The 23,010-nt window shown below is 48.8% G+C and overlaps 7 protein-coding genes across 7 annotated transcripts; 3 read left to right on the top strand and 4 right to left on the bottom strand.

Moving 5' to 3' along the window:
* Window positions 1-46: 46 nt before the first annotated feature.
* On the bottom strand, window positions 47-1,596 carry FOMMEDRAFT_28630 (uncharacterized protein; the record flags this gene model as incomplete). Its single annotated transcript, XM_007266682.1, has 7 exons — window positions 47-444; window positions 527-742; window positions 848-932; window positions 1,031-1,094; window positions 1,123-1,213; window positions 1,287-1,360; window positions 1,502-1,596. 7 exons carry the CDS (start codon window positions 1,594-1,596, stop codon window positions 47-49), a joined length of 1,023 nt encoding a protein of 340 aa, XP_007266744.1.
* A 597-nt stretch (window positions 1,597-2,193) lies between these two features.
* FOMMEDRAFT_156393 (uncharacterized protein) lies at window positions 2,194-3,005 on the bottom strand (the record flags this gene model as incomplete). The annotated part of the gene is made up of 3 exons (XM_007266681.1): window positions 2,194-2,642; window positions 2,715-2,791; window positions 2,848-3,005. 3 exons carry the CDS (start codon window positions 3,003-3,005, stop codon window positions 2,194-2,196), a joined length of 684 nt encoding a protein of 227 aa, XP_007266743.1.
* A 1,010-nt stretch (window positions 3,006-4,015) lies between these two features.
* FOMMEDRAFT_146752 (kinase-like protein) lies at window positions 4,016-5,581 on the top strand (the record flags this gene model as incomplete). The annotated part of the gene is made up of 2 exons (XM_007266680.1): window positions 4,016-4,332; window positions 4,405-5,581. The coding sequence occupies 2 exons, from the start codon at window positions 4,016-4,018 to the stop codon at window positions 5,363-5,365; spliced, it is 1,278 nt and encodes a 425-aa protein (XP_007266742.1). The 3' UTR covers window positions 5,366-5,581.
* A 97-nt stretch (window positions 5,582-5,678) lies between these two features.
* Window positions 5,679-9,040, bottom strand: FOMMEDRAFT_20202 (uncharacterized protein). The gene is made up of 5 exons (XM_007266679.1): window positions 8,064-9,040; window positions 6,637-7,998; window positions 6,445-6,569; window positions 6,255-6,382; window positions 5,679-6,189 (listed from the first exon to the last, which is right to left on the bottom strand). Exons 2-5 carry the CDS (start codon window positions 6,795-6,797, stop codon window positions 5,953-5,955), a joined length of 651 nt encoding a protein of 216 aa, XP_007266741.1. The 5' UTR covers window positions 6,798-7,998; window positions 8,064-9,040; the 3' UTR covers window positions 5,679-5,952.
* A 222-nt stretch (window positions 9,041-9,262) lies between these two features.
* Window positions 9,263-12,659, top strand: FOMMEDRAFT_146750 (uncharacterized protein; the record flags this gene model as incomplete). Its single annotated transcript, XM_007266678.1, has 5 exons — window positions 9,263-9,443; window positions 9,514-9,894; window positions 9,968-11,673; window positions 11,737-11,845; window positions 11,907-12,659. 5 exons carry the CDS (start codon window positions 9,263-9,265, stop codon window positions 12,626-12,628), a joined length of 3,099 nt encoding a protein of 1,032 aa, XP_007266740.1. The 3' UTR covers window positions 12,629-12,659.
* A 161-nt stretch (window positions 12,660-12,820) lies between these two features.
* FOMMEDRAFT_168112 (uncharacterized protein) lies at window positions 12,821-19,729 on the top strand. The gene is made up of 18 exons (XM_007266677.1): window positions 12,821-13,002; window positions 13,061-13,208; window positions 13,271-14,401; window positions 14,467-15,733; window positions 15,811-15,966; window positions 16,036-16,432; window positions 16,502-16,546; window positions 16,599-16,665; window positions 16,728-17,404; window positions 17,460-17,664; window positions 17,717-17,797; window positions 17,857-17,971; window positions 18,025-18,169; window positions 18,223-18,447; window positions 18,508-18,669; window positions 18,766-18,894; window positions 18,963-19,017; window positions 19,079-19,729. The coding sequence occupies exons 6-18, from the start codon at window positions 16,397-16,399 to the stop codon at window positions 19,534-19,536; spliced, it is 2,400 nt and encodes a 799-aa protein (XP_007266739.1). The 5' UTR covers window positions 12,821-13,002; window positions 13,061-13,208; window positions 13,271-14,401; window positions 14,467-15,733; window positions 15,811-15,966; window positions 16,036-16,396; the 3' UTR covers window positions 19,537-19,729.
* Window positions 19,705-22,514, bottom strand: FOMMEDRAFT_84250 (acetyl-CoA synthetase-like protein; the record flags this gene model as incomplete). The annotated part of the gene is made up of 9 exons (XM_007266676.1): window positions 19,705-20,030; window positions 20,091-20,240; window positions 20,296-20,475; window positions 20,532-21,168; window positions 21,230-21,828; window positions 21,881-21,974; window positions 22,024-22,181; window positions 22,237-22,297; window positions 22,365-22,514. The coding sequence occupies 9 exons, from the start codon at window positions 22,512-22,514 to the stop codon at window positions 19,705-19,707; spliced, it is 2,355 nt and encodes a 784-aa protein (XP_007266738.1).
* Between the last annotated feature and the right edge of the window lie 496 nt (window positions 22,515-23,010).

Genomic DNA, 23,010 nt, shown 5'->3' with positions numbered 1-23,010 from the left:
AAGTATTGTGGTTGTGTAGCTATTGCATTCGAGGTGTTGTTCTCCCTTATTCAGCAAACGGGTCCTCGACGGAGGCATAATCTGGTAACGAGGAACTGATTTCGCTTCTTCGATCCGTTGAAACCGGAGCAGAAGCTGCTGTCCGCTCAAGATGCGACTGGCGTAAACGCGCAATTGCAGCCCACATGTTGTCTATTTGCTGCATAATGGCATTAATCTGTGCTGATTCTGGCAGTTGGATATCTCTGTGTACTGCCAAGTGTGGAGTATTGACCGTAATATCGGCAAGAGGAAGATCTTGTCCTCTAGGAGCAGCGAGAGAGGACAGGAAGTGCTGAGAATCTGAACGTATGTTGTCATCGTCCTGATTGGTGATTGGGGAAATAGATGGTACTTGATGGAGTGATTCTGGGTGATTCACAGTGGGAGGCATGACTGATGCAACTAAAAGGACGAAAGTATGTTAGCAAGACCTAAGCAAAAAAAAAACAGACACGAGTCAAAAGGCAAGCAATAGTTCACTCACCAATCGGAGAGTTGCTTGGTGGTACAGTGTTCACATAGTCTGAGGGTACCTCCAAGTCTGGACTGGTAACGAGACGTTCACAGCTTTGTTGAGCAATGTGGCGGCTTCTGTTGCTGGCAGGAAGAGCAGTCTCCGAGTCCTTTCCCCTCCCTCTTCCTTCAGTTGTGTCTGATCCAAAGCTGGAAGAGCGAAGTCGTTTGCCACGCTTTTGGCGCCCTTGGAGATATGCGATAATAGCGGCAAGAAAACAGAAAAAGAGGAATGAACCAGCAACAATTAAGAAGACACTTGTATCAGAATTCATTTATTCTTCTGGAATACTTCGTAGTGGCTGAAGGTCCAGTGTTACAGGAAAGAAACGAGTGCTGATACTGAGGAGGATACGGAATAAAGTGGCGGTAACAATCTGTAAGTATTGTTGCAGACATATATGTGTAATGCATGGGAAATATCGGGTAGCATAAATCTACAACTTGATACAATGATAGATAGATAAATACTCACTATACTGTATCTATGACTTCTGACTGAAAATGTACTCTGTGCATGATCCACATCAGTAGCTTGTCTGTAAACACAACAGCAACTGTAACTACCTGAACAGATCAGTTGCAATACTTCCGAATAGGATTCTATTTGTTGGACCCATCAACGCCCTTTGGTCCTTCAAATACCAACCAGCCAGAGCTGTGTTGAGCACTCAGTGAAGACTGTTTATACATTATATTTGTACAGGACCACAGGAGTGCAAAACACTCACAAGGCAAGTTGAACAAAAACGCTCGATTTTGGTTTTGAGCATACTCTGAGCTCTGTTTGTGCAACAAGTGCTGTCTGCAAAAGGGTCGAGTAAAAACAAGACAATGTGTTTCAATCACGTGCACATAGCTAAACATACTATTTTTAGTTAGCCCAGGTCCCAAAATGCCGCAATACACACGTAACTTCGTTTCTGCTCATTAGAAATCTTTTTACCTAATTTCCTCCACTACACCGATTAGTGTAATACCGCCCATCCTGTATTTACACCCTTTAATTTCACTGTCATCTGTTTTGGGGCTCTTGGGCATTTGTTCTTGTTTCTACTTCTCCACTCTACTTTACAGTGCTCTGAGTAACCTTGACAATCTATTTCATTTTATCACATATAATTTCACACATAATTTTTGTTATCATGATTTGCATAATACCCTCGTAGACTCTACCCTTAGGAGCAACAGTTGTAGTTTACATGCATACTTATGTAGGGTAGGATTTCTTCTTTTGGTTCTTCCTTTCTTTGTCTCTCCCATTAAATAGCAGAGTAATTCTTGTGTATAATTGAGCAGTCAATGGTCCAGACCACAGACACCTCCTTTCTTCTGAGGAGTAAGTAGGACAGTAATGCGGCCGTAAATGTCACTCTGTAATGAGAAATCGTGTTCAGAAGCGGATTTGGATAAGTTCTATTGTGCATCTACAGGAAGGATTGATGGCCAGAAGTGGGCCTATGGTATTATGCTTGCATGTGTTTACTGAAAGATTGGAAAATTGGAAAGTAGGGGGGAGGGTATGAAATTAATTATGTGTAGACAAAGTAAAAAAAATAACAGATCCTTCTAAAATGAAAGCAAGGTCCAATGAAAAGGCGTACACAGAGCAACAACAGTGTTGTTGTTGTCACGTAGCTATCGCGGCCGGGGCGTACTCCCTTCTTCCACAAACGCATCGTCGACGGAAGCGTATTCCGGTAATGGGGAGCTGATTTCGCTGCTTCGATACACTGGGGCAGGAGCAGATGCTGCTGTTCTTTCAACTTGTGTCTGTTGCAAACGTGCAATTGCTGCCCACATACTGTCTATTCGTTGCATAAGCACAGTGATTTGTGATGATTCTGCTGATTGGACGTCTGTGGAAATATGGATGCGTGCTGCTGATTGTGGTGCATTGACTGCAGTATCAGTGTAAGGAGGGCTCGGGCCTTGCTCTGTAGGTAGATTAGGCAAGGATTGCTGAGCATTTGGACCTGCTCTGTTTGTATTGCCCTGGTTGGTGTTTGAGATGGTTATTGGTATAGTATGCGGTACGTCTGGTAGATTAGGAGCAGGGGATACTGCTACTGGTACGATTGGGTGTCCTTACAGTATTGAAAGCATGTCAGCATGGCAAAACCGGATTACAATACAAATAGAAGCAGTGTTTTACTCACTAATCATAGATTCATATCCTGGCAACGACTCACTTGGTGGTGAAGCTGCAGCATTAAAATATAAGGGTAGCTCTGGACTGGTGATCAGACGTCACAGCTTTGTAGAGTAAACACAACTCCTACCATTACTGACGGGAGGAGCATTCTCTCTTGCTCTTCTCTCGCAACGAATCCTTTCAATATATTCTTCGCCGATATCACTCCGCTGACTCGAGGAACTGCGGCGCCATGTGTCGACAGTCGTATCTGATCCAAGGCTAGAAGAGCGAGGCCGTCGAGACCGTTTACCATGCTTGCGACGTTTACCGGCAAATATGGGGATTGAACAAATTGAAACAAAGAAAACGATGGCTACTGCAGCTACGACAAAGTAGATAGTTGTATCTGAAGCCATTTATTACTGAGCGTACCCTGCAGTAACTGAAGCTCCAAGACAGCGGGAAAGAAATGCGTGCTGGCACAGAAAAGGGAGATGGGAAAGGGCGCCAGTGTTGGTGCAGTACAGTGTTATACTGTCGGCTAATTGCATCTTTGTCCCGGAGAATATTAGGCAACACCACCATCCCGTATCTTGATAGATGAGTTCCTCGCTACTGTATTCCTGGCGCTGCAAACGTGCGTGCATGATAAGCGTAACTTGGCATCAGTAGCCTTGCCAGTACACCCTGTGGCGAGTGGAATCACCTCATCGGATCAATTGCATTGTGGCCTGGTAATACAAAGGGTCGGAGACATATGTATGCACGGGATTTCACTAACGAAGTCAGAACACCGGCAGTGCATTGTATCTGTGTGCTGTGTATATCACAACCTTGTATAAGAGCCAGTTGGAGGGTCAATTGAGAGTAATGAACAAAGCTCCTAGAGTTGAGTTACATTTGTGAAATACTAATCATCTGCTATAAATGTCAGTGAATCCGGGAAATAATTTCAAACGAGACACTGCCTACCGGACTCGTTGATGTCCATTGGTCCTCGAAATACCAATATCCTGAGAAAGTTTGGGTCGATCAGATGCCGCTTTATACCCGCACCGGACAACAGGAGCACAAAACGCGCACGAACCAAATGTTAAGCAAAGGCTTTCCTCCTTGGTTGTGAGCTTATTCCACTTCTGTTCTGCTTGACGAGTGTCTGCAAGTGGGTCAAGTAAACACAAGACAACGCGTCAAGCACGTGCGCAACGCTTGACCTGCTATTTTTAGTTAGCCCAAAGCCGCTCTCGGCGCATACACCGACACTCACCCTAAGTACCCTGACCTGCGCAAACAAAGCCTTTTTCTCCAACCAGCATCGCTGGCATGCATCCGGTGCGACATACACGCTCGTCGGCTGCGTCCTCTGCGGCATCTGCAGCATCACTGGCCTGCACACCACGAAGTGGAACACCAACACCAGTAGTACATCCACCAGTCGCGACACGGGGCATAAAGCGAGTCACTTTAACGAGCAAAAGCAACTGGTGGATGGTTGAGATGGATGAGGAAGAAGATTCAAGGGATAGAAATGCAACGACACATACATTCTCGTCTGAGGAGACGGCTGTGGTACACGACACGCATCCTGTTATTTCGCAACCTTTTGCAGACGTGGATCCGGGAAGTCGCTCGCAGTCTCCGTGAGTCGCCATTTTCTTTACTCTTTGTGTGACATCTTTGTAATGGAAGGCCTGACATAACAGTATTTGAAGATCCCCAGAAACTTCACCGCACGTCTTCCATCCGCCAGACCGGCATCCATCTGTTATATTCTCGTTTCCAACACCAACAGCTTACGCTGCCGCACACAACCCAACGGCATACCTTACTCCCTTCGCAACAGGCTCCACTTCGGAGCTTTTCAAGTGCATTGTCAAAAAACCTGAAGTCGTGCAGCTAGAATTGAACGGCGAGCTTCAGTCTAACGCTTCGGATGTAACCACGCAGTTTCTTGCCGAGCTGCGTGTATATACCACTATTGGACGACATCGAAACATCGTTGGCTTTTTAGGATGCTTAGAAGGGGTAGGAATGGTTCTAGAGTTTGTTGACGGGCGGACACTCCTTGATGTTGTGCGAGAGCGTCCAGAGCTCACGCGCGAACGCAAGATCGACTTCCACAATCAACTGCTAGACGGACTCTCGCATTTACATGCACATGGGCTCAGTCACGGCGACCTCTCGCTGCTCAATGTATACGTTACCAAGACCGATACAATCAAAATCTTAGACTTTGGCAGATCTGTGTCCGCGGACTCAGCGTTCGCCGCACCAGATGCGGCACCAGCAGACCCATTTGCGTTCCTAGCTCGGACGAAAACTTCAGGCAGGTTATATGCGCATCCTCTACACGCAAAGCGTCGAAAAATTGAGCAAATTCACCGTGGGACACGTCCATTCACGGCACCGGAAATTATACGAGGAGAATGCACCGATGCGCGACTGGCAGATGCGTACAGCTTCGGTGTCATCCTTGTTTGCCTTGACCTCTGTGTACTCGTAGATTGTGATCCTGAAATCCAGGTTCGTGACGAGATTCCACCGCATTTCTTGGATGGGTGTCAGCTATTCCGTGATCGAATCGTATGGTATTTACAGCGCGCTGATCGGCGGAGACGCCTCTCGACCGACGATTTCATCGCAGTGAAGCGATGGTGGGACGAAGAAGACTGAATCATCTACTTTCACGTTTATTTTCTCCCATGGTTACGTGCCCTACCATGCCGAACGACGGGCATGTGTTTTCTTTTCAAGTTATTGACTTTTGTAGTATACCCGTTCCCATGCATACTGTCTCAACATCTTTTCTCTCAGGCCACCCATTCACTCCAAAGGAACTCCTCGTTCTATATCACCACTTTGCCCTTCCACTTCCAATCGCACGCACACCTTAAAGCCTATCCCGTACTACCTCCGTTCTTCCCTTTGAAGTTGATGGCCTTTGTATACTCTCCTTCATGTAGTTGAACTCCAAGCTGTATTATTATTCAAATTCAAAGAAGCAATCATCATGCACCTCATCAGGTCATTTTATTAAGACGTATACGTTGTCGCCATAACTACCTCGAAGCGTTCGAAAATAATAATTATAAAATTTTCCAAGGGGAAGAATACACCCTACATCAGATAACCATGGCGAGAAATATCCAAAGAAACAGACATTGTCCGAGCCAATTTTGCCTCGCCTCACCCCCCTCATCTACCGTAACGATGGGGTATGTTTCTAAAACGAGGTAACAAACAATCGACTAAACAGAAATTTAGAGGAGCATGGCGCCGAAGAATGCGAGGACGGCAGCACCAGCACCCTCGAGGCCGGCGAAAGGCATCGCAGCGGACGAGCTCTGGGTCGGTGCAGCACTGCCAGTGCTGGATCCGGATCCGCTAGAGCCGCCGGAGCCAGAAGCAGCCGGGGCAGTTCCACTAACGACAGCGGCGCTGACGGGGGAAGCAGTTGCGGCAGCACCACTACCGCTGAGGTTGACGCTTTGGCTCGGCTGATGAAAGGGCGATGAAAATCAGTACACGAGGATCAAGGAACCAGGAGGCATGTGTTCATTACCGTGTCAGTGGCAGAAGCCGCGTTGGCAGAGAAGGAGTTGAAAGCATCCTGCTGGGAATTGACAGCGCCAACCATACCCTTTTCACAGTGGACTAAAGGAGTAGATTGTGCGCAGAAGTACCAGATCGCTAAGAAAGAATACTGATAAGTAAGGAACTTCAGGACGGGTAAAAGCTCCATGAATACTTACGCTTTGAGGCGTCGGAGATGGTGAGGTTCCAGACTTCACCAGCAGCAGTGGAAAAGCCACTGCTGAAACCACCCTGGAGAGCTGTGCAAGGTTGGGCAAGAGTCGACTGCGTCACAGAGTGATTGCTACAAGTACCATCACATGAGATTCAGCCAATGGATGCTAAATGCTAGTCCATTCACGATGACTTACGGGCCGTCGAAGACAAACTGGATGACGTCGCCGTTCTGGACATTGTCAACGTTGGCCGGACTGAAGTTCAATTGCCCGCCCTGTGCGACGTTAACGGTGAAAACGTTTTCTGCCACAGCGAAGACTGGGAGGAGGGCAGCAGCGAGAGCGACGGAAAGCATTTTGTTTAGGAGGGTGAATAAACGATTAGACTAGAGGGTATTCGTGAGGTAGAGTGGGGTGTCCTTTTGCACTGAAAGACGGTTGGATACCAGGTCTAGTCGGCTTAAGTACGGCCAGGGCTTTTCGGGGATGCCCCGGTAAAACGGACAGCAGACGCGCGCAGTGAGAAAATGCCTCGCCTCAGCCATCGGGCAACCAATCGCCAACGGGTGCTTTCTTGACCGCATCGTTTGAAATGATTTGATCTAAAAGAAAATGGAGCGCAGGCGGTGCAACCTTCTCGAGCGCCCGTGTGAATGCGACGGATGGTATCCACACGTTTATAAAAGTCATATCTGCAGTGTAATGCGCAGTCGACGACGCGCACCCGATTTGGTGTAGCTCTGCACCATTTGGAGCGGATTGTGCGGGTATCATGACTACAGTGCATCATTAAAGACGAAATTGTGCATTCCGGCCATCAACATCAAAGCCATGGCGCAGAACACAGCAGGGACTAGTGTGACGAAGAATGAGACAAATCTGCGAGTCACAACCTAGCGAGAACAAACGTTTCTTCCGCGTCGGAATCAAAAACGTCTATTCGGCTAGTTTCCAGCGAAGGCGTTGAACATTTTCTTGATGTTTGATTTGTGATGAGAAGAACAAGGCCGTCCCAGTCGTGGGACACGTCCAAAGGAAACACGCACGGATTCGCGTCGCACGTCCTGAGCTTGACCGGAAGAGGATTTTCAAACGATCGGCGGATTACTCCATGCGAATAGCGGACTTCCGAAAAGTCACTCCGCAGCAAAAAGTTTTTCGTTTTTCTCACTCGGTGGACAATCCAATTCGGCGCGTACGATTTGTGACGTCGGTCCGACATGGACGCGAACGCGAGGCCGGTACACCTACAATGAGTTTAATAAGAGAGTTATCATCAGCATATTAGCATCATGAGTAATCACAGGAAGAAGCTCCCAAATAATTTGTTCAAGTCGTCAACGCGGTTTATGCGCTCCTTCCATTTCCTTTCTTTTCATGACGACCCGACATGCTAGGTCAATAAACCTAAACAGATACACGACGCACAGGCTGTTAACGAAGTATCCTCTTTTAGATATTGTATACCGATATTTGATTTGATTTCATAGCGAGGCTTCAATTCATCATGCTTTGTTCGCTAAGCCGCCGCCATTTAAGAAGATCAAGGGAGGTATCCTAACTCAAAATATGAATGAGCGTTGCCGGGCTTTGCTTAGAAGAATGGCACATGCCTAACAGACCTGGTTGATATACCAAGATGGGGCCTTTCCCAAAACTATAGCGGCTTCACAGGTATAGAAAGGCAAAATTCTTAAAAGGATAGAATCCAGCACAGGACGCATCCATAAGTGATATCCCAGCTACTTTCGTGTTCCGATCCAGGATGGTCATAGTTGAGGCGTTGCACAAAGTAAAGTCAACAACAAAGATATCACGTTGCCAATGTCCCTGCCCAAGGTCGGGTGGCAAATCCAAGTACTTGGAAGCTCAGTCGTCATATTTTTTAAATGCCGGACCTGAGACGCAACAGCGCTCAAGATGGGTCCGGTATATCTCAATCGAAAGTTCCTGATACTGTCCAACATAAACAAGGGCTGCCCAGAACAAACGATGGATAGATGCTTTCCTTGTACCCGTCCGCTTGATTGTGGCCCGTATCAGCGACATCATTCTTGTTAGCAACGAGTTCCCATCAAACTATCACTCGCTGATTGAGTTATGGCGCTTACCTCGGATTGTCTAAAGCAGACGGTCCTGCGGTACCGCTAGACAACTGCCAGGAAAAGACATCAAGATGAAAAATATTTTAAGCAACAAAGGACATAGACAAGAAAGATGGACTCTTGCATAGAGATGGGGTTGATGCATTCTGTACAAGCGGTTGCATAGAGTTGATTCAAGTAGCTTTGCGCTGAGTTTCATGCCTGTTGCAAATACGGCTTTGTCCACTCTAATATAGTAACTGATGCAGAACGTATCAAGAACCAAGGTGGCTTGGCTGTGGAAGGCATCTTTACTGGGCTCGTTGGTGTCCAACCTCTGTGATCGGAGACTCTGGCTGCATGCGCAACATCGCAGGTGAGTTGCGCATCGCAATTTATTCTCAGTTCCCAAAGCACGCATTCAACAAGATGTCCGTGTTCATAACAAGAGCACGACAACAGAAATTCCGCAGGAAAAGGTTTGCAGTAGAGACAGCGAGTGAAGGTTTGCACAGCGAGTGACACAGGAGTAAGGCCTTCGCTTTGGGAACTCAGAAGCAATTTTTAGCAAGGTATGAGTCACGTGCTAATTTGAGGCGTTGCGGAGCCGGAGTGAACTTTGTGGATGGCTCTTGCACACATGCGTCTGCGTGTCTCTTCACTGTGTGCCAGCAACTTCTGTCACGAACTTTTGAAGCAAGTCGTAGAACATCTCAGAGCGATCAGAATAAGAAAGCATGTCTCCTAGGGGGAACGGTGGAGGACGAAGTCGTGGACGCAGCCGCGGTTCGTCACCGTTCAGAGGGCGGCCTGGAGGACAAGGGCAATACCCTTACAGGGGCAGAGGCGGAAGGGGAGGGCAGCCTGTGTACAGAAATCTGGATGTGATCGATGTGGATATACAGCAGTACTCAGACGGTGCGTATGAGCCCAGCTCTAGCGCTGCATAGTTTCGCAATCTATGCGAACGAGACTGAGTTACTCATAGATATTCCTACATCTGGCACAATCTCGCCTGCACCCAGCTTTCGAGGTCGCGGTCGTGGAAACTACAATGGACGCGGCCGTGGACGTGGGTATCGAGGCGGTACAAGCACTCCATTGAATTTGAAGGTTTACGCGGGTGGGTACCGCACGCCGCCGCCACCGCGACGTGAAGATTGGTCTGGGACTGTTACACCTACCGGCCGTGGCGCTGGTAGGGGGCCATCGCGAGGCCTCGGCGCAAGGTATAATCCAAACTTGCCACTCTCTAAACTGCTAGCATTAGATCGACCGTATCTAAGACCAATCAACTTTGTACCTGCGCAGCTGACTCCAGTGCTCTTTCAACACGAGGAGGAATTAATTGAAGTTCATGAGTTTCATGGTGCGCAGCAGAAACCCCTGTCCTTTCATCCACTTATGTTCTTCATTTGACTTATTTCATTATAAATATATAGAACCCGAGGACCATGTACCTACTGCTCAGCAAGTCACGCGAGTGTTCAGTCACAAAGAACAGCCGCCTCAACAAGATGCGTTCTTCCAGAACACAGAAGTTGATCTGTTTGCTGAAGTGGATGAGGCACCTATTATGACTGTGGACTTCAATTCTCTTGGAAAACTTATGGATGACGTCTCGGCTTCTCAAGAAACACCCGTTCTTCAGGCTCAATCCGCTATCCCAGCTGAATCGCCAGCTGTGGGATTTGGACAAGGCGAAAGTATATTTGACTCCATAAAGGAAGCCCTATCTATCAAGCCGGGAGACACTATGGACATGCATTCCTACGACGTGCAAACCTTTGAAGCAGATGAAACCGGAGTGGATCCATCCTCTCAGATTACAGAGGGTCTATCAGTTTCTGCAACTGAGGATACTATCATAAGAATCGAGGACACGGTAGAGGAGGAAGCAGTGCAAAGTCCCAAACAACCCTTGTTCGTCGTGGATGCAAACCCGTCAGGCCCTTCGCAATCTCAGGGAAAGATAGTTTATACGCCATCTTCAAGTCGTTCACAGCCTCTCGGAAGTCAGCTTCCCGAAGATGACGAGATTATTGTCTACGATGCACCCCACCCACGTTCCGGACCAGCAACTCCTAGCGTCACCACGACCGCGGAAGTTCTGAGGAATACGAAAGACTCGAAAAGGATGCCAGCGCAGCGCCATACGGATTCGTCCAATGCTCGGGATATACGTGGCCCACAACCGTCATCGTCCGCAGATCCTCAGTCATCGAAGAAAGCAGCATCGTCGAGCATGCCATTCGCGGGCATGTCGTTCTCCTTTGACGCTCTCTCCAAAGCCGCGGAGATCAACCGACAACAGTCAGCCTCACCTCGTGCACGCCGTCTCACGAAGCGTGATCGTCAAACACGAGTTGTACTGCGAAATGGAAAGAATGGAAAGAAGAAGCGCACTTCATTCACGAGTTTTGGAGCTATGCTTGAGGAAATGCACCTTCATGAAGATGAGTTTGGTGGGAGTAGTAAGCGAGGAAGACGAGAAGGCTCAGATATTGACTGGGGAAGTGGTCATTCTGGTTCTGAAGCACCTGGACGTGCCGTACGTGATGATCCTGAGATCGATCGTGTCTCAAGTGGGCTTGAAGGTATGGATATCGATGGCGACCTTGACATGAAAGCCATGCAGAGCTTTGTCGGGAGCATGAGCAAAACAGGGATGGAATATACGACTATTGACGACATCGAGGACGCAGAAAAGTTGCGACTCGAGGATGAAGAGGACGAAGACTCGTCTAGTGGAAGTGAAGAACAGGATAGTGAAATTGAAGCAATTCTCCGAGCTGAAGAGGAAGGGCTTGTGGGTGATGAGGATAATATGGAAGACTTTGATTCAGAATCTGACGAAGACGACGAAGACGACGATTCGTCTGATGATGATGAATCGGCCATGCAGAGATTCCAAACACGCTTGTCGAAAGCAAGGCAAAGCGCTAAAGCCAAAGGGAAGATGAAGGAAACTGCCTTTTCTGCAGCTGAAGGCTCTTCGAGTGGTCTCTTTGGCGCACGTATGTCGAAATTGCGAGATCGAAACAAGCCTCAGACTGAGGAGGATGAGGAGGACGAAGATGAGGACGAAGACTTTGACGAGAATTTCACTTGGGCTGAGGCGGATGATGATTATATCAATGATATTCAGGTGAGATTCAACGCTGCATTTTGGGTGCACAAATTGATTTGTGTTCATGCTTCACCAATTTAGGACTTGTTAGATGACAATGATGATATCCTCCACTCCGATAGGAAACAACGAAAAGCTTTGTTCAAGTCAGTTCTCAATGGCGACTTCAGCGTCGCTCCCGCAAAGAAGAGTACGTTCAGATTTACTCATTCCACTGCTCAACTCAATTCACTAACATATCTAATCCACAGAACGTGACTATGGTAAAGACCTCCCACCCGAGCTCCGCGTCCTCTGGGAGAAAGACCGCGCCAAGAAAGCAGAGAACAAACGTAAACGCGCAGCAGCGCGTCTCGAAGCCGCCATGGATCCCTTCGCAAAACACAAAGGCGGCAAGAAAGGCAGGAAAGCTCTACTCAAAGCAAGTCGACTCGCTGCAGAGGCACGAGACGAGACTCCGTCAAATGCAAGCCCGGATATTACCGTCATCGTACAACAAATACGGAGCTATATTGATAATATCAGCCTTACGAGTCCAATGGCGTTGCCACCGATGGATAGGGAGTCGAGAGCGATGATACATGAGATTGCGGCTGCTTTTGGGTTGAAGAGTCAGAGTAAAGGGAAGGGCGAAACGCGATATACGACGCTCATCAAGACTTCGCGGTCTGGTGTCGGTGTCAAAGAACGTAAGATTGAGCGTATCCTGCGTAGTGGCGGTAACTGGGGCTTCACGCGACCAGGCAACCCCGGTGGTGGTAACGGAGGTAAGAGGGGCGGCGCACCGAAACACAAAGAGGGCGATGAAGTTGGGAAGGCGGCGCCAAGGATTGGTGAGAATAACGTTGGTTTCCGAATGTTGGCTGGTATGGGTTGGTCGGAGGGAGAGAAGATTGGAATATCTGGTGGTCTTGATGCACCGATTACAGCTATAATCAAGCACTCGAAGCTTGGTTTAGGTGCGACACGTTGATAGATGATCGTTGTGTGATTTTGAAAGAAAGGGAGGAATACCGATGAAATGTTCTGAATCTTACACTGTACCAAAAATTCCTTCGTTGAAATCAGACTGGTCCGCTTCTGAAGCCGGATAGTACCCAGTTCACTCTTCGGCACTTGTTCGTAAGACGGACAAAAAGTGCTAACATTTAGTTCAAATTGTGATAAACAGTGTTGTACGCGACAAAAGAATTAACCCGACGATGAATACATGCTAGTTACGGGTGGCCGAAATTCGAATGAAATAATAGTGACAAGGTATAGTGCTGAACGAGGGGGAAAAGGACGTCCGTGTCAATAGCTTAAATGCTCACAAAGCGTCCTCTGCATCCCATCTTGAAATTTTGCCTAATCACACAGAGTAAATCAAATAGGTCGAGTGACGTAGTGAATTTAAGGAACGAACCTAGAGGTTTATAAAAGTATTGTTTGTGCTTCTTGGTCTCATTACGCTTTTTGGGCATCATTTCTCGTAGGAGAGTCGCGCGATCCTGGTCCGGGTCGTTCTCAGGAATGTAGAACCACTGAGCTTCAAGAGGCTTATCGTGTGCATCCTATGTTCGTTATCATTAAATTGGGATGTCTTGTGGATATGCAATTGCATGATAGCACTTACCAAGCCCAGACGATCGACTCGACCGAAAACGTTATGTGATCCAAGAACGACTGAAATTATGTTGAGCCAACCTTCCCTGCTCCGTTGATTGGTTAAATGGGGATTTTCCCGCAAAACATCCCGCAGCAACGACGATGCAGGCATGGAAGATGCACGAGACAGGGCCATCGCTTGAATTAAACATCCGCACATCTCGGCCTTTGCGGCTGAGTCGTCTTTCTCATCAGATACCGCAAGGGACGCGGCAGCAGGGCTTGCCTCCCGCGGTGATATGGGAGCGTATTGAGCTGGCAAAGTGGAAGGCGTATGCAATAACGAGGAAGGCCACGTCAGGTCTGTCAGCACGGGCTCTGCGTCGCACCGAGATGCATTGAAATCTTCAGTAGTCTTCTTGCTTCTTTTCGTCCGCGGTTTGGAAATATCTGAACACGATGTTGAAGGCGTCGGCGACGAAGAGCGAGACGCCATTGTACTTCTACTCCGAGAACGTTTCTTTCCGCACGTTCTCAAATCCACCTCGTCAATAGCCTCAGCCTTAATATCTGACACAGTCCGGACACGTCTGGCCTTTTTGAACTTTCTAGTGGGCTGGCCATTCTTACGCTTCACTTCCCCGGCGTGTCGATCAACAGAGCCAAAGCGGTGGTTCGACGGTCCGGCAACCGGTGAAAGCGTGTCCAGACTACTACTTCCTTCGGTACACGGCGTGTTCTCCGGAGATTCGAGAGGTCTCGTGAGGTCGATTTCATCCGTCTTCGGGGATGGAGGTTCAGATAGGGGTTCGCTAAAATTAGCAATCTCACAACCAGACAGAGCAGGAGAAGATATTGGTGTCAAGGGTGCTGAGAATATTAGGTCAATGGTTGCATCCATGTCTTGAACCTGTTCAGTAACATTCGACCACCCTTCTTCCACTTTTGATGAAAGAATTATATCTGTCGTCGGGAGTCCAGTGTTGCCGCCTGCGATGCGGTCGGAAGATGCATTGATGACTTCAGAAGTACCATACAATATTGCGGAACCCTCCGACACCACAGCGACAGCAACCTGTTCTTCAATTATGTCGGCAGGAGTGTCATTGACAAGTTTCAAATCTCCAGTTGAATCTATTCCGCCAACCGAACAGGTGTCCTATTTCCATTTGCAAGAAGCGACGATCAGACATGACGTCGAGAGTGAGGCACTGACATACGTACGTGTGGTTCAAGTTTGACAAGATTAGATGGTATGATATCTTGAGGGCATTCATGCGACACATGGCAGACTTGGCTCTCGGGCAGGGCAGAGGTCGAAATTGTCAGTTCCTCCTTTATTTGGGGAGAATCCTCCGGAGGTAAAGACAATGCGCGGATTTCATCCTGTAACGAATCAGGACACGGTGCAGGCAAAGAATTGCTTGCGATATCCACGGCCTTTGACTCAACCGACGTAACGCGTACTTGTCGGCGAAGATCGAGGAGTACCGCAGCGACATCGATTTCCCCATCCAGACCTCTTTCAGTGTTCCTTGCATCGATGGTATCGTCTCGGTGGACAAAGGCTGCTTCTGACCCACCAAGGGTCGTATCATTCTTGACGTTCACAATCGTTACACCAATTGGTCTACTGCATTCAACTGTCGCATCGTCATCCATGTGAAGTGGGTAGTCCTCTGAATATTCAGAAGGGTCGACATCCGAGATGAGACCTGGCGCACTCGCGCTGGAGCTTCTGCGCTGAGCCTTGAATTGTTCGCGGCCAAAATCAGGAGTATGTAGAACGGATCGATCTTTGTATGGGAGGTCTGGACCGTAGTTGAAAGCCACGTCCCAGAATCCTCTTCGGCTGTCCGACCTCGATGACTTTGGGCTTGATGCGACTAACGGCTCAATGGCGGGCGACGAAGGAGGCTCGGGAGTATATAAGGCACGAACTGGGCTGCTAGGGGCAACTGAGGAAGATGAAGAGTAGTGCAAGGTAGGGGAATAGAGCGTTGAGCATTCCGAACTAAACCTGCATGAGTTGACCGGTGACATTGAGGAGTCAAGATCGGTGCTGAAGGCGAGGAAGTCTGGGATACCCTTGCGACGGTACTTGAGTGGAAGCTGCGGGGTACCTACCATCGACGACGAGCGGGCACAGACGGGGCGGCACAGAAGCAGGGAGAAATAAGATGGTGGTATGCGTTCAAGGAAGGGGAGGTAGACAGATACCGCGTTCAGTGAACCAGCGTCACGTAGACCGGGTCACGTCCAAACAAGAGCACGTGAACGCAGCACCACCTGCCTCCACGCGTCATTGCGTTATTTTTAGACCGTCGTTGAGGAGAGTTTCGATTGGCAACAGAGCAAAGACGACGCGCAGCCAACGACGTCGCGGGGAAAGGTGCAGAAATTTAGAGTTACAGTCTCTGCCATCAAGCACGATACTGGACAAGCCGATGTATGTTTGCATGAATTGTCGATGCTGAATCTGAATGCTGACCTACAGAGAATAGGCGAAAACAGTGTAAGAGTTAAACCTTGGAAGATAAGTAAGAGTTCAACAGCATGAAGACGTACTCAGGCCCTAATCACACCTCTGTGCCAATTGAGACTTCATGGAATGATCTCATCGTACTGCGTACCGGGCAGGGCAGCAGTGGAGCGATCACGGAGCACATTTCCTTGATTGAGTAGAAAATAAGTATGATGTAACAGATGAGTCGAGTCGAGTCGCTGGTGGATCGTCAGCATCGTTGCAGACAGCGTTGAGACTGTTTTTTTGAAAAGAACGTGAATGCATACCTTCGACTCAGTGAATTAGAGGGTAGCAACGGTGGGATTCCGTAGTTGCCGGAAGATGAGAGCATCGTCGCAGCTCTGGTCAAGATGCAGTAGTCTTTTAACTGCACAGACAGTGCCATTGTGGGGAGATCGTATGACGGTGCAAATGATTGCGAATGGGAGGACGGTGACAGGAAGAGATGGAAGGCGAAGTGAGAGAATAATGAATGGTGTCTTCTGCACCGATTTGGAGAGTGCACGACGATCGTCCAGTAGCGGTCAACATCCGCTCTTTTGTACCGCGCGCTGAGCTCCCAGGAGACCCTCGCCCACGACATCAACAACACGGAGTTAGGGCTCTGCTTGACATATCCGGTCTAGCATGAACGACCAAGACAAGCCGCCCATTAAGCGCAAGGTGCGTTGTTTAACCGCTTGCTCGCACAGATCTCCCTCATTATCATCCTGACTTGCTCCTATCTCCCAGCGAGTGACTAAGGCATGCCTCGTATGTGCTAAGTCAAGGCGCAAAGTTCGTCGCCTCGTGAACCTGCCAATACATTTGTGCTCATGACCTTCCGTAGTGTGATGGGCAACAGCCTCTTTGCGGCACCTGCAAAGGTCAAAACCTCCAGTGCACTTGGTCCGATGGTGCGTTCCCACAGCCTATATCTCTCCCATCCTCAGAGTCAAATTCTCCCCTATGCTCAAAGTGCCCTCAAGGCGAGGCCCTCCCAAGGGCTATCGACGCGGCAGCGCCGACCCTTCGTCGCTAGGCCCAAAGATCTTAAAAATACGTGAACATATCCAGGCACTCCAGCTGGCATATGGCGAGCGTATCGTGCTCGACGAGCTGCACAAGGCAATTTTTGGAGACGGCCCGTGTGACGTGAGAATTGAAGCAGAGTCAGCAAGTGCAAGTGCTCCACCAGAGTCACGCTCCTCAACGATTGTTACTTCGTCAACCAGGAGGCCTATTGGTTCGAGCGCTTCCGACACCAGTGGACATGCCACTGCGAAGAACCGGAGCGATTGGAGTCAAGACGAGCATGAAGGTGATCTGCGTCGGTGTTTCCTTCCCTCGTTATTTTTACCGAGCATTTGTCCTCTGCTAGATCATGCGCACTCAGACATGGATGAAGGTTCATCTTCGGGCATGGCATTCCTTGCGACGTCTATGCGTTATATGCATACCGGAGGAGGCCCTCTTACTCCCGTATCCGACAACGAGCGCATTTCGATGGAGAAATACAGCCCTTGGGCCCTGCGTGACCACGTAGAGCGCCATCCTCTTGTTCGTCGCAAGTCAACTGCAACGACCTATATCCCTCAACCTTCGCCCGAGGACATCGAGATCCTGCTGAAGACGTATTGGGCATCCATACATCCTGTCAGTAGTCGCTGTTTTATTTCTGGCTTCGTATCTGACAAGCGCATACACCCAGCACTGGCCCATCCTGTACAAGCCCGCGTTTGATGCTGTCTCCATTTTCAAGATTTACGAGGAGGTCCCGCTGGCACTCCTATATGCCATGTACGCGCTGTCGGCCCGCCTTACTCCGACGCCAGCGCTTGGTGTTCCAATTGCGGAAACGTTCCGCAAAGTGGCTGAGGATGAGCTACAAAGCGATGGGGCATTCCGCTCGGACAGTTAGTCAACGTCACCTCATACAAAAACGTGTGCTAACCGTCGTTCACCTAGTCAACACGTGCACAGCACTTTTCCTCCTAAGTCTGTACAATCACGGCGAAGGAAACCAAAGACAAGCATGGGTACATTGCGGTATGAATTTCCAATTCATGAACAGTATTGAGTAAGACGGACTTACCGTATTGATACAGGTGTCGCGGCGATGATGGCACTTGACCTTGGTTTGCACAAATCGGCGCAAGGTTTGCCTTTAGTCGAACATGAACGCCGCGTCCGTGTGTTCTGGAATATATATGTTTACGAGAAGTAAGGTACGCAGTACGCCTCCGCGTTACGGCCGTTAACTCCGCTTTTCGTAGGGTCCTGTCGTGTGAGATGGGCCGGCCAGCGTTAATTCGGATGATCCATTGCGATCCCGTGCGACTCTCGGAGGAGCAGTCAGACGAATATGAAACGGTCGTGCACCCTGGAACCTCTCGCTTTGGGCTTACTGTCCGGTTATACGTTAGTTGTTCATTATATACATTGTTCACATGTGGACTGATCACCTTGTAAAGACAATATCAATCTTCAACGCGGCAGTTGATTTATTCCGTATATTCGAGCGCGTACTCAGTGAAGTTCACTCGGCGGCGTCGCCCCCAGCTCGTGCAACGCGGGAACGCCTCGTTGCGGAGCTTGACCGGGAGCTTGAGGAGTGGCAGAAATCGCTTGGCCCGCGTTGTAAATATCCAAAGTCGGACGACCAAACTCCGACGAGGTCGTTGTACCTGTGTCATGGCGTACGTTAGATCTATTATCTCTATTCTAGTTCAATGTGGGGTGTTAACGACGACCTTTAGTGGTACCACACCGCTATAATCCTTGTTCATCGACCCCTCATTCCTCGTCCACGTGTTGGCCAAACATTCGCCAGCAATTACCATCACAAGAAGGCTACGGAACATGCAAACCGGTTAGTAGATCTTCTCGCACTCTTCGCTGCGGGACAGGAAATCGACAAGGTAGGTTGCGCCTTTTTGAGTGCCTTCTTAACCAACCCGGCCTCTCGCAGTTTTTCTGAAACGCTTCTAATCTTGGTTAATGTCGTTTATCCGTAGCTTCCGCCAAACGACGCATACCTCATCTTCACAGCCGCGACGCTCCATGTGTTCAATCTGACGCTCAATGATAAACAGCTACGCGAAGCAGCTCGTCCAAGGTTAGAACAATGTGTTGAATGGTTGCGGGTAAACACAATTTTTTCTCATCAACTCGATCAAGCGATGTTGGAGAAGTCTAATATGTATTGCCTCAGGGACTTGCCGAAACATGGTCCTTTTCGTCGCAGTATAAGCTTCTTCTTGATGCCTGTATGCATTTATCTTTTCCCGGATTAATTCGATGGGATCTCTTATTGATGATTTTCTGCAGTCTCGCAGGCAGCCTCGAACACCTTGAACCATAGTCAGTCGATGTCGCCTACAAGTTCGACACCAGTACAATCGCATCAGACTACACACCCTCAGCCGCAAAATGTCCATAATGTCGCGTACCCGGCTCCGTCCAGTGGTGTTCCGTATCCACTGCCTCAGAACGCCGAAGGCAGCATGTCGCAGCAACAACAGATGCAACAGCACCAACAGGTACAACCACCGATGTACGCGGCGGAGTCGGAACAGAAATTCACCACCCCGGAATTATTCTCACTCGAGAACTATTACTGGAACGACTTCCAGACAGGCGTCAACCCGACGCAACAGATGCAACAATACTACGCTCAATCGCAGAACAGCGAGGTGCCTACCCACGCTCAGGGCACAGCGGGCCAAGTTAGCGGTGTATACTACGATGTTCTTCGTCTTCTCCAAGAGGAAGGCAGAACGTCATAATTCTCTTTACATCTTCTTGTAGCAACTTCTCGCTTTCGTTTTGATACATCGTTCTCTTTTCTTGTACGCTAGACTACATATCTGCCTGTGCCTCTTCTTGCTCTGATATCGTACGATTTCCGGCTCCTGTATTCTTCTTGCAATCGTGTTTTCTGCGTAGGGCAAAATTTATAACCGTGCTTTCTTGTGACCCTCGAAATCTTTGAATTTGGATCGATCCCGACGCGACCACGCTTCCTGAAGCTTGAATACCTCCAACTTCCCGGTGCCAGTCCGTGGCAAGGCGTCACAGAAGCCAATGTATCTAGGAACTTGGAATTTTGCCAAAGAATTGACAGCGAAAGCGTGTACCGCTTCTTCTGTCAAGTCGCCGCCTGGCCTCTTAACGATGGACACGACAAGATCCTCTTCTGTGAGTTCAGGAGCGGGGACTCCGTACGCTGCACATTCGAGGATGTCTGGGTGGAGAAGGAGGGCTTCCTCGACTTCAAATGCTTACAGGCCGAAGGTAAGGTCATTGCGCCGGTAGCTTATTTGTCTACCGTCCAACTCACCTGAGATGTTCTCCCCCCTCCTCCTGATAACTTGTTTCTTCCGTCCAACAAAGTATAGATTCCCCTCATGGTCTAGATGACAATAATCTCCGGTATAAAGCCACCCATCACGAAGAGAGCTCGCAGTGCCCTCCAGATTCCTGTAATATCCTGATTCGAAGGTACGTTAACAGGATGTATGCTCCTTGAGAAACGTCTATCTTACTAGAGAACCGTGATGTCTTCGGCTGACGTACGATAAGTTCGCCTACAACGCCTTGCTCAGCCTCAGAACCGTCAGCCTGGAGGATTTTGAGGTTGACCTCCGGGAGAGCTACGCCGCAAGAACCCTTCACTCTTGGACGATCGATTGGTTGAACGACAGGTATCCCTGTCTCCGTAGAACCTGAAGGAGTTTCGTTTATGAAATCCGGAAAGGTCATTCAAGCACGGAACACGAACCGTAGACTTCGTACACTTTCAGATTAAATCGCCTCTCAAATTCATCCACCCAAACCGGCACAGGGACACCCCACATCAAGCGAAGCGTATTATCCCGATCCAATAGTCTTTCCGGAGCTTTGTAGAGGATGCTTAATGTAGCACCCATGAAGTCCGCAACTGTTGCTTTCGTCTGACGAATTTCATCCCACCACGTACTAGCAGAAAAACGAGTTGAAATCGCAGCAGTCGCTCCGAGCAACAATGCAGGGATGACAGTCAGCGACGATGCATCTGCGTGACAAAGTGGGAATGGGCAAAAGAGAACATCTGATTGTCGGAGGTGGAGTGAATTGATGAGAGCTCGACCTGCAGAAATGAAGTATTGGTGATTCAGCTCGCAGGCCTTGGAAGGCCCGGTCGTTCCTGAAGTGAACAATAAGGAAGTCGTAGACGAGGGAGATTGAGGGACGGGATAAAGTGGGTGGTCCCCAATCAGGGCGGTCCAGTGCTTGTACTGAGACGCCATTGTGCCTTTGACGAACAAGTTCAATTTCACTTCGGTAGGCAATATAGACAGGAAAGTGTCATCGACGATCATGATCTTGGGAGCTACTAGCTCTAGAGCACGACGCAAAGTAAGACCTCTGAACTCTGTCTATAGTGAGACGAACAATATCACTAAGAATTGTCAATTATCAGAGGGGGAAGATCCGTACATGTAAAGGCGCCCAGATCGCACCAACAGTCATGGTCGCAAACCACAACCGAACCATCTCCTCACTGTTCAGCATAATAGCAGCTACGACGTCCCCCTCGAGTATCCCGGCCTTACGAAGACCAAAAGCAAGGCACAGAACACTTTCATAGAACTTGAAATAGGTAAAGTCAGAGTCCCCAAAGCGCAAGAACGTCTTGGTCGGAAAGGACGTCGCGGCTTCTTTCAGTAAAACCGGCAAGGTGGACCAGGGGCCATCAAAGGTACCATATTTACGAGGAGACTTGCGGAGCCTAAAGTGCTCGAAAGCCTTCGTTGCCGATTCGTCTGCAAATGCTTGACTTGCGGCCTTCATCTCATATTCCAAGACAGCTTCGGCATTAGGGAATGTCGCCTGTTCCAGCCCGACCTTGACAGCTGCTAGGCTGCGAGCAGATTTGGACATTAGTTGCGCAGCCAGTTCATATGAACGTGATAGCGGGTCCTCTGCAATCTCTGTCACCATATTCATCGCCAGGGCTTCGGTAGAGGGCACGACATGTCCGAGAAGCATCAAACGCTTGGCTTGTTGAAAACCAATTAGTTGAGGGAGCCTTCCCGCTTATTAAATATACGCTCAATGGATGATCATAACTGAAATGGCGTCACTTACTAACGCCTCCTGTAGGTGCATGACCATGGTTGATCTCAGGGAACCTGAATTCGGCATCTGGAGAGGCAATGACTATGTCCGCGGCGAGTGCGATCTAATTATTACCGTCAGGCAACAGATGAAATGAGCATGTTGCAACTAACTTCAGCTCCCCCTCCTATTGCCCAACCATTTACAGCGGCAATGAAGATCGTATCCGCGCTCGTCATCAAGCGGGTGATGCTTTGAAGCTGCTCAAAAGCTACTCTAAGCTCTTCGGGATCTCTGCCGGACGATTGAGGAGCCAGCGTTTCTTTAAGGTCTGAATGGAACAGCAAGTTCCCTTTAGTGGAGAGAAGAGTTCTGCGGCAACGTACCTTCACCTGAACAAAAGGAGGTTCCTGACCCTGTTATAATGCATACTTTCACCTTGGCGGCCTTCAGAGGAATAACAACATCGTTGCATTAAGTTAGTGCCATATTAATGAGTAAGTCTTACCACAACTTTCTCTAAATGAGAGACGAGTGACGACAGTAAAGCTGCATTAATAGCGTTCAGACTTCCAGGACGATTGAGGATGATCAAAGCGGAACCCGTGACTGGATCATGCGAATAGCGGATCGACTCCGTCGACGATCCCGATAAAGCAGACATCTTGTTCCCGCGAGCAGAGCTGCAAGGGGTCCTGAGGGTTGCGAGGGGATCAAGACTATCGGTATTTACTCCCAAATTTTAGACAACTTTGGTGGTTTCCGAACGGCAAAATTCACGGTAAAATACGGAAGTTGCGGATAATCTAGGCCCTCCCGGTGGATATTCTGACAAGTTCAAGATATTCAGACACAATATTATTTCGCGCGAGTATCGCAATTCAGACTAGAAGCAGTAAGGGTGTGCAGCTTGGCCTCTTTGCATCGAGATCGAGCGGTGATAAACGCAGTGATTGGCTTACTGGTACCGGCGCATGAAGACGCTTCCCGCGTTCATAAGAGCCAACAGTTTATACGCTTACCTTATAGATAAAAAACCGACTTTAAAGCTTAGTAGAGCACCATGACTAGAACCCTATTATCGTTGCCGACTTCACGGGCGTATTGGCAACGTGCTTCCTGAAGCGCTAGACATGTCCAGTAAGTGCTTGATTCTTCTC

This window comes from Fomitiporia mediterranea (assembly GCF_000271605.1).
Source record: "Fomitiporia mediterranea MF3/22 unplaced genomic scaffold FOMMEscaffold_6, whole genome shotgun sequence".
In the NCBI taxonomy this organism is placed as follows: domain Eukaryota; kingdom Fungi; phylum Basidiomycota; class Agaricomycetes; order Hymenochaetales; family Hymenochaetaceae; genus Fomitiporia; species Fomitiporia mediterranea.
Note: the sequence above shows the minus strand (reverse complement) of the source record. Positions and strands in the feature narration are given on the sequence as shown.